Source organism: Callorhinchus milii, unplaced genomic scaffold (assembly GCF_018977255.1).
Source record: "Callorhinchus milii isolate IMCB2004 unplaced genomic scaffold, IMCB_Cmil_1.0 Scaffold2, whole genome shotgun sequence".
NCBI classification, from domain to species: domain Eukaryota; kingdom Metazoa; phylum Chordata; class Chondrichthyes; order Chimaeriformes; family Callorhinchidae; genus Callorhinchus; species Callorhinchus milii.
The window spans coordinates 36,317,022-36,326,536 of record NW_024704743.1 but is presented as its reverse complement, the minus strand read 5'-3'; the positions used below and the strand labels follow the sequence as shown (position 1 = coordinate 36,326,536).

Sequence of the window (9,515 nt, the reverse complement as noted above, 5' to 3'; positions counted from 1 at the left end):
CGAGCAGGGGGGAAATGGTCAGGGTGAGCGGAGGGAAGGGAGTGAACGAGGAGGGGGTAGAGAGTCGAGAGAGGAGCTGAAGGCACGGTCGAAGAGAAAGCTCTTGAGACCGGCCTTGAAGAAGGGAGGAAGCGGCGAAGGCACTGGGGGATGGAGTTCCAGAACCTAGGGGCTGAGAGGCTGAAGGCCCGGCCACCGATGGTAGGGCGGTTAGGACGAGGGATGTGGATCAGACCGGAGCCAGAGTTCTACGCAGAAAAAGATGCAGTTCCAGGCTGCAAGGAAACTGCAACAGGGAAAATTTAATCCAATGCACAAAATTTCCAAATGAAACAAAGTTTATATACACTGAATGTATCATGCATTATTAGAATAAAAAATAGGTGCAAAAAATCACTTTGATTGATTCCAGTGTATCTATATTCACAAGGCACAAATTAGGCTACTTACAGAATGTGGGTCTAGAATATTTCTACTTCATGCTCTGATTTTCAAGGGAAGACGTTAAGTTATTGAAAATGTACAGCAGGTTACCACTGTTGCATTATTCATTTTGCCGATGAATGCCTGACTTCTTATAAAACTAATTAGCCGACACTTCTTGGACTTGTACTCAAAAGTTCGACAAGTCCCTTTAAAGTCATTCCAAAAATTGCAAGTACAAAGTCATTTTTACCTCATTGTTATAAACAGTAGAGACCACCTAATTATATAAAGTACAGCCTCAATATTCAGTCCACTTCCCCAAGGCAAATGCAACAGAAGACCAAGCTAATGTGAAGCAAATTCCATGCGAGGCTAAATAGCAATTTGCTACAAGATATTGTAATTTCCAATCACAAGCTAAAGTTTGAAAACAATACACACCATTCCTTTGCATTAAAGTGCTGTTACTTTTAACTTTTCTGCACAAACGGCTGAAATGCATTCATTATGCCCTTTCTCAAATATCTGTTTATGGAACTACAATTTGACATTCAGACACTAGGCAACAAAATATTGAACAGAAGATTAAGTCTGGGAGCAGTCCTAAGTTCAATTAAAAACATGCAACTGTCAATTAAAACAAATCAGGGTAGATTCAGATAATGCAAGAGTAGAAACTCATTAAGAGCAGGCAATGGACTGCCTACTAATGTCCCTTATTAAGATGCCCACATAAGAGTTGGGGATTTTGCTCACAATCAGGTTCATGCAATTGTGTTTAATATGTTCATTACTTAGAAATTTCTCAATATGCTTCATGGAAACTTCTTTCAGAAAGTATCATGGAAACTTTAAAAGTTACCTGAATAGCCAGACAGGATCTTGATTTAGTCTCACCTTAAGAGCAGCATGTCCAACAATGCAGGAATCCATTGGAATTTTAGCCTAACCTACAAATTTACATCCTCGATGTAGGGCTTGAATCTACCTTTCAACTTGATAATAGGGATAACAAATGAATCAGACCAATAGCAGATGTATCTAGAACTTGAAAAAGTAGCCTGAATACCAATTTATCCTCACAACTGAAGTGTCCACGAGTTGGAAGTTTTCTTGTACGTTGAAGGGAATCTTGTGGGACATTTGATGTCTAAATGGTCTACTCCTGCATGAAATACCTGTTATTCCCATGTCCTGAGAAGCCACGCGCTCCAAGGAGAGAAATGGAATTTAAAGGGAGAATAGTGTGAAACATAAAACACTGGGCAGCATCCAAGCACTAAACAGCACAATTTCATGCCAGGCTGGGGAGGTGACAGTAGGCAGTTAGAGGAGTGTTCAGCTACGATCTGAAACGAGTCTGAGTGATTGAGAGCGAGAATATGAGATTTGGGTTACTCATGGCTAAAGGTGCAGCCACCAATGTAAGCCAAGGGACTCATAGAAAGCGTGAGCTGGGGGAAGAGAAGCTGGTTGGAGAGGAAGGATGGTTCTATGCCAAAATGATTTGTAGGCAAATGTGAGGATTTTGAAATCATTTCATTCTGTAGCAGGAAGGCAATGGAGCCTGGTGTGGACAGGTTGATGGGGGTGTTGGTGATCTGTCACTTACAAAAGGCACTATGAATTTTATTATAAGGAAAATAAAGGAGGAAAAATTAAGTGCTGAACAAAATCAAAATTATACTTATTTTGGTTGGAAAAGCTGTCAGGAAAGAAGCAACTAGGTTCTGAAAGAGTAGCAAGTAGTATCTAGCACCTTGGCCACCAATAGTGGATCTGAAGAAAAACTTCAAACCAGCATAGTGATAGATATCTCAATTACCAAGCCCTTCACTGAAGCAATGCACAAAACAACCTGACTACTCACATATAGGACCTTATGATCAGTAATCAGCACATTTTGTAATCAAAAAGCTTGTAAAATATTTTAAAAAGTAAAATAAATGGCAATATCACTCTAAATACGACACAGGCAACACTAATTATTACAACAGATCCCAAAGTCAGTATGACAACCTGGCAGTTTGTAGGAGGAATGACATTCCAGTACTAGGAATTGGGTGCATAGAAGGTAGATTTACCCTAGATGTAATATTTCTAAATCACTTTTGGTCAGCAGATCCTCCTGAAAATAATTTTCTCCTTGGAGATCAGTGAGATAATTGGCAATGATTGCGAGATAAACTGGCGCACAGCATATATTGATAGCAAATTTACATTAAGAAGTCAATTATAATCAGATTCATTATTCAATCCAAATTGACTGCACTCCGAATACATAGCTGGTTTTATTGGTTAGTCTTATACAACATACATGGTTTAATACAAACAATACTTCAGAAGAAAATTTAAGAACAATTAGCACTAAAACATTTCCATTGGAAATGTTCTAAATACACATGCTTATTCATTCCATTTACCATCTTATAGTAGATTCCATATGAGTTACGAGCCTAAAGAGCACACATCTTCTGTAGCCATGCATATAGGAGTTAAATTCTGAAGATCCAATCACATGGGAAGTCCATTCTCTGCAGCAAATCATTTTCTGCATAGTATATATTTAGCTAACAAATGTAAAAAGAACCAGCCCTGCAACAAGAAATTTCACGAGTTTGTAAGCACATCCTTCAGAAGCCGTGAACCTTCAGCTGCTCCTCCTTGACAATGCCAACCTACAAACAAAAATAAATCAAATTAGAGCCAATACACACTTGACCCATAACCCCCAAAAATTCAAGGAGTAAATGGTTAAAAATAAATCACTTGCCTCATTTAAATATACTCAGCATTCAAATGTCACCCCAGAATGCAATTATACATTGAGTTATACTATTGCTTTCACATTGATCTTAGATATCTGGAAAATCAATCCTAGTATGGCACTTTAGGTGTGGGATGCTAATTTGTTGCAAGGAAGGAAATTTGGTCTGTGAATCTGCACACCTTTCTAAAACGTAATGAATTCTATTCTTTGTTTGACCCTTTTGACAGGATCAAATCCATTGATTTAGGCTCATTGGTTTTGTCTGAATATGCCTGTATGAAATGTTACATTGTTTTATTCTGTTTATCACATGTTTTGTTGGCTAAATAGTTTTAAAACAACCATTATTCTGTTAATTTCTGGAATGCAACAAAGATTACAAAAGGCCTTCCACTTTCTGAAAGACAGGTTCTCAAACCAGATCAGTGTGCATGTTGGTCTAGATCCATCTGAGACACACAATTGCAACAGTCAACTGGCTGTCACAATTTTACAGAACCAAGAAACAAAAAAAGCTAGATATTTCTGTGAAAATGGGATGAACTCTTCAATGAGTAGCATCTAAAGAGGGATGAAAGGTTTGTAAAAGCCCACTCTCTAATACATCAAAAGTTCAAGTCACATCCAAGTTATAAACATTTTCAGTTGGAACTTTTTCCTACATGTGCTTCAATTACAGAAATCTTTAGCAGGACTTCAGACTACATATTGGACGAGGTTTAAATATCCAAAAGTTAAAATGACATTCATGTAGATATCTTAAAAGTTCTTGAACTTGTCTTGGAACAGTATAGCCCTGCAGGATGCAAGCCTCAAATTAGTGCAGAATGGTTTGGATTAGAAATTAATTTGGATTATGTAACCGGTGTGGCTCATACCATCTAATTACATTTCCTGTGCAAACTGAATCTGGCAGATTCTTTTCAAAGAAATTAAATACAATAGGATCAGATATTGTTAAATAAACCAAATTCACAGTATTCAACCAGTGGCCAAAAAATGGATTGCCTAAGTTTAATAACGGCCTTAAATCTAGAAATGTTTTAAACTATAAATAAGAATCCTATCCAGCAGTTCATTTTCAATAGCAGCACCATTTAACCAAACTGAAAACCAGCGAGAAAGATTTCCTGCTCAAGTTTTCACAAGTTTAAGACCTAGGACTTCTGCTGAAATGTACTTTATAAACATACATCTGAATTTATGTGCATTAAATTTTATAAGTAAACGCTTCCATCATTAATTCTTCAACACAGCCTTCGCTAGTATCAACATCGGACAGGCAGGTTATGCGCAAAGTTAAAGCTGTTCTAGCTATGGATGAATTTTCTAAAAACTTAATTTTAAATAAGATGGTCTTTTTTTTACCTCTAGGAGAAATTGGCAGATATTCTTTCGTTGGTCACCTTGAAGCTGGATTACCTCACCGTATTCTGAATGTTCAATCACAGTACCATTGCAGGCAAATTTCTGTATATTAAAAAAGAACAATGTAGCATTTCTTACACAATAAATGCAAATCCAATTTAGAAATGATCCAAATATGAACTTTGCAGAATTTTCAGATACTGAACTGCTGAGAGAATGCAACATCTAATCTTACTTTCAACAGCATCACCATCTTATTCAGTCCCAATGATTGAACAGTTGCACATTGTAGAAACAAGACTCAACACATAACTAAGCATTTCATAAATTAGTTGGGTAAGAATATAAGAAATGGTAGACAAAAAAAAGACCAAGGTCTATCTAGATTGCCTTCCACCTTCCTGGCAATTGTATTGCCTATAAATGTGCAATTTAATTTTTTTGGTCAGCCCCATTGCCATGTTTAGGGAGTATCCAACCCAACTGCCAAGAGATCCACACCCAGTCCCTTGGGATGCCTTTCTGACGTGAAAGGCTGGAATATAAATGTAATTTTTTTTATTGTTGTTGCAGTCCTCCAGAATACTGATGATGGACTTCGCTCAATGGCAGGACTTGAAGGGTAAGACCACTCATTTGGAGTGAGAATTTGTCCGATTGGATCTTTAATTCTGCAAGCCCAAAATGTAATGGGGTAGTTCTAGCTGGACAGCTGGAAGACTGTGCCCTCAATGGCAAGTTATGAGTGTTCATTATCTAATTTGTTTTTGAAACAAATGACATTTTCTGCTTCTACTGTGTCCCTAGGGAGCCTGTTCCATAAGTTTACTACTCGCTCACTGAAGTTAATAAGTGCGGAGTGGGAGGAATCTCTGCCTCCAGTGACTGGTCTGCCCTTCCAAGCCTTGCCAATGAGTTAGACTGGCTATGCTGTCATTAGCAGTGCCATGGAGTACTGCAGACCTGCATAGTTCAGGAACTCGAGTAACGAGATCACCAGAGGGCTGGTTCGATTCCGGCATTCCACTGCCAAACATGTAGCCTCCCACAAAAATTACCTGGATAGTACTTTCAGATTTTGTGATAATAGATTCTGCATCCAAATATAAAGGTTATTGATACCAAATAGAAATACAATACACTTTTACAAGTCAAATTTTGGAATGCAACCTCCAATTTATGACCAACTGTTGGTGTGGTTGGGGGCAAACGTGTTCAGAAAAAAATGTCGGAACAAAGTCAATCATCTCTGGTGGTCTAGGTGGCTCATTTTCTGATCCAGGAAGGTCCACAGAACTTCCAAGCCACTGCTGATGATAGGCTCGGTAGCATTCACACATTTGGCATCCACCTTGATTGATTTGAAGAAGGGTAATGTATGAATGGTTGTTCACAAACTTGGATTCCAGGCAAAGCCTGCCAGCAGCTGTTGCCCAGAGCCTCAAAGTTTCCTCATTAGCTATCTGACATACACCTTCAATGTGGTGGGAAGACCTTTACAGAACAGCATGTGACATGTCAGCCACCTTGATTTTCTCAGGGCCCAAGTCCAATACTGCCTACCAGGCTTACTCAGCATCTGCTTGATCCGAGCCTCGTGTGAGGGGCTTTGGCATATAGATATGCCCACTGTGAATTAGATTCCATCTCCAGGGTGCTCAGTATAGGCCGGAACCCTCCTTCCACTTATGCCACAAATCCACCTCACTGCTTGCAAATGTGCCAGACAGTGCTTTCAATTCAATCAATGCGATTTTAGCTGGTTAAACTCCAGCCTGGGGTCTCCAAATCCTGCCTCTTGCCGATCTGCATCTAGTAATCTACAAGATTAGGTAAGAAATTTGTTTCTCTCTAGGGAGAGTGTGCAATCCATACAGATATGGGAATTTTCATGTGTAGGTGGCATGTATTAAACAGTCTAGTTTGGACACCTTTAAGCATGGTGGTGGATTTACAAATGTCAGATACCTGCCCAAAAAATCACCTCCAATTTATGTAATAATGCATTTAATTAAAACATTCCAGTAAACATACCTTCTTGAAGGCTTTCACAAGTTTCTTTTTATCATAATCATCAGAAATGCCCTGAACAGTGGTCAGTGTCTTCCTGCCGTTACGCTGCTGAATTCTTATATGGATGTAATCGTCAGTCCCTGCTGGGAGTTGATCGTCGCCCTTAATTGCATCAGCAAAGGGGTCTGTAACAAGTTTAAAACCATTTCATGAAACATAAAATATGCATCCTTCATTTTTGAAATGCAAACTCCCAACAGGAAGCTGCATTTCTGTCAAAATTAGGAATTACAATAACACTTTACATTGATATTGCACCTTTTACGTCAGGAAGACATCTCAATGTTTCATACAGCTGTGTGGCGGCGGTAGAAGAGAAGGAAGAAAGAATAAAAAGGTGACCAACACGCAGTTGAAGGTTTTGAGGCAGGGCGGGGACAAAGTGAAAGGATTCTTCCAGACAGTGAAGACAGAAAGCTCAGCCACTCCTGCTAACAGTAACCCACAGGGAAAGTAACTAAGGAGATTCCAAAATTATTATGCGTCACTTGAAGCGATAAGAGCTACATTATAGCTGTGTATTACAGAGAGAGCAAGAGAGGAAATATATAATTGACTTTACAGTGTATTCTGTGAAGCGCTTTGAGACGTCCCAACAATGTGATAAGGCACTATAATCAAATGCGAGGATTATTATTACTGTTATAAGTCCCCGGGTCTCACTATCTCCCCCCCCCCGCCCATTCTCACTCTCTCCCCGGGTCTCTCCCCAGGTCTCCCCCCCCCTTCACGCTTTTCCCACTCCACTCCCCGGCCCCCCCACCCCAGCTCTCTCCTCCCCCCCCCCCCCACCCCAGCTCTCTCTCTCCCCGGCCCCCCCCCCCCCAGCTCTCTCCCCCCCCCCCCCAGCTCTCTCCCCCCCCCCCCCAGCTCTCTCTCCCCCCCCCCCCCCCCCCCCCCACCCACCTCTCCCCCCCCACCCCAGCTCTCTCCCTCCCCCCCCCCAGCTCTCTCCCTCCCCCCACCCCAGCTCTCCTCCCCCCCCCCCCCCCCCCCCCCACCCCAGCTCTCTCCTCCCCGCCCCCCCCCCACCCCAGCTCTCTCCCTCCCCCCACCCCAGTTCTCTCTCTCCCCCCCCCCCCCCAGCTCTCTCCCCCCCCACCCCAGCTCTCTCCCTCCCCCCCACCCCAGCTCTCTCCCTCCCCCCCCACCCCAGCTCTCTCCCCCCCCCCACCCAGCCTCTCCCCCCCCACCCCAGCTCTCTCCCCCCCACCCCAGCTCTCTCCCCCCCCCCACCCCAGCTCTCTCCCTCCCCCCCCCCAGCTCTCCCCTCCCCCCACCCCAGCTCTCTCCCCCCCCCCCCCCCCCCCCCCCACCCCAGCTCTCTCCCCCCCCCCCCACCCCAGCTCTCTCCCTCCCCCCCCACCCAGCTCTCTCCTCCCCCCCCACCCCAGCTCTCTCCCTCCCCCCCACCCCAGCTCTCTCCCTCCCCCCCACCCCAGCTCTCTCCCTCCCCCCACCCCAGCTCTCTCCCTCCCCCCACCCCAGCTCTCTCCCTCCCCCCACCCCAGCTCTCTCCCTCCCCCCACCCCAGCTCTCTCCCTCCCCCCACCCCAGCTCTCTCCCCCCCCCCACCCCAGCTCTCTCCCTCCCCCCCACCCCAGCTCTCTCCCTCCCCCCCACCCCAGCTCTCTCCCCTCCCCCCCACCCCAGCTCTCTCCCCCCCCCACCCCAGCTCTCTCCCCCCCCCCACCCCAGCTCTCTCCCCCCCCCCACCCCAGCTCTCTCCCCCCCCCCCCACCCCCTCTCCCCCCCCCCCCCACCCCAGCTCTCTCCCCCCCCCCACCCCACCTCTCCCCCCCCCCCCCCTCTCCCCCCCCCACCCAGCTCTCTCCCCCCCCCCACCCCAGCTCTCTCCCCCCCCCACCCCAGCTCTCTCCCTCCCCGCCCCCACCCAGCTCTCTCCCTCCCCGCCCCCACCCAGCTCTCTCCCTCCCCGGCGCCATGTTGTTTTCAGGCATTTGAACAAAGCCTCGAGCGGAAATTCAAAACTCAACCGAAACCCCCGAGAGACGGGGCCATGGCGGCGGGAGCGGGGCGGCAGGGGGTGGGGAGGGGAATAGAGAGAGAGAGAGATAGAGAGAGAGAGCGCCAGAGAAAGACTGTTGATTTTCAGCTGCTGAGGTGGAGGGAGCCGCCCGTTAGCCTCGGGCCGGAAAACATGGTGGGGGTGGGGGAGGGGGGGGGAGAGAGCAGACAGGAGCAGCGCCTGAGGCTTTTTTCTAACGCCAAGGCGGACTCACCATGATATTCGAGGTTCTGAATAGTGGACATGCGATATCAGTGGACCGCCTTAGTGACAATGAAACGAGTGTGGGCTCGGTCGAATCGTCGATCAGTTTCTCGGTTCTTTTTCAGGTTCCGTCGTCGACGCAATTGGGAACAAAATGGCCGAGGAGCGCCGATTTACCCCCCCCTCAGGGGAGGGGCGGGAGGCGGGAGGCGGGCGGCTGGCGCCGAGCACGCCGGGAGTTGTAGTCCGCCTCCCCGGGGCCCGTAATCCAAGCGGGCGCGGGCGCGGGCGGCTGAACTACCGCGGCCCAGGGGGCATTGCGGCGCGGTGCGTGTACATGTCGTCACGTCCCGGTCCCTGATTCCCAAGGTCGTGGTGCAGGGGGGGAGGGGGGGGGGAGCTGTCAATCAACCGCAGCAACGATCAGGGCGAGGCCGACAGACACAGACAGACAGACAGAGAGAGACACTTCTCTGCAGAGAAAATGTTGACACTTTCTCGAGCGTTACTCCTCGGATGGACGCGGTTTCACTCGGTTGGAGTCGATGCGCGCTTGTTTATTTTGCAGCTACTCATTGCTCTCTGTGTCTGCACCGGGTTTAACTGCGACCAGCGGCCCTGTTTTGCTCTGCACCGCAATGCTGA

General features: G+C 46.2%; 1 protein-coding gene across 1 annotated transcript; it reads right to left on the bottom strand.

Annotated features, from left to right (window-relative positions):
* Window positions 1–2,701: 2,701 nt before the first annotated feature.
* eif1b (eukaryotic translation initiation factor 1B) lies at window positions 2,702–9,025 on the bottom strand. Its single transcript, NM_001292207.1, is given in 4 exon segments — window positions 2,702–3,104; window positions 4,565–4,666; window positions 6,599–6,762; window positions 8,881–9,025. Coding segments are annotated over 4 exon segments (342 nt in total). The 5' UTR covers window positions 8,912–9,025; the 3' UTR covers window positions 2,702–3,059.
* Window positions 9,026–9,515: the final 490 nt, after the last annotated feature.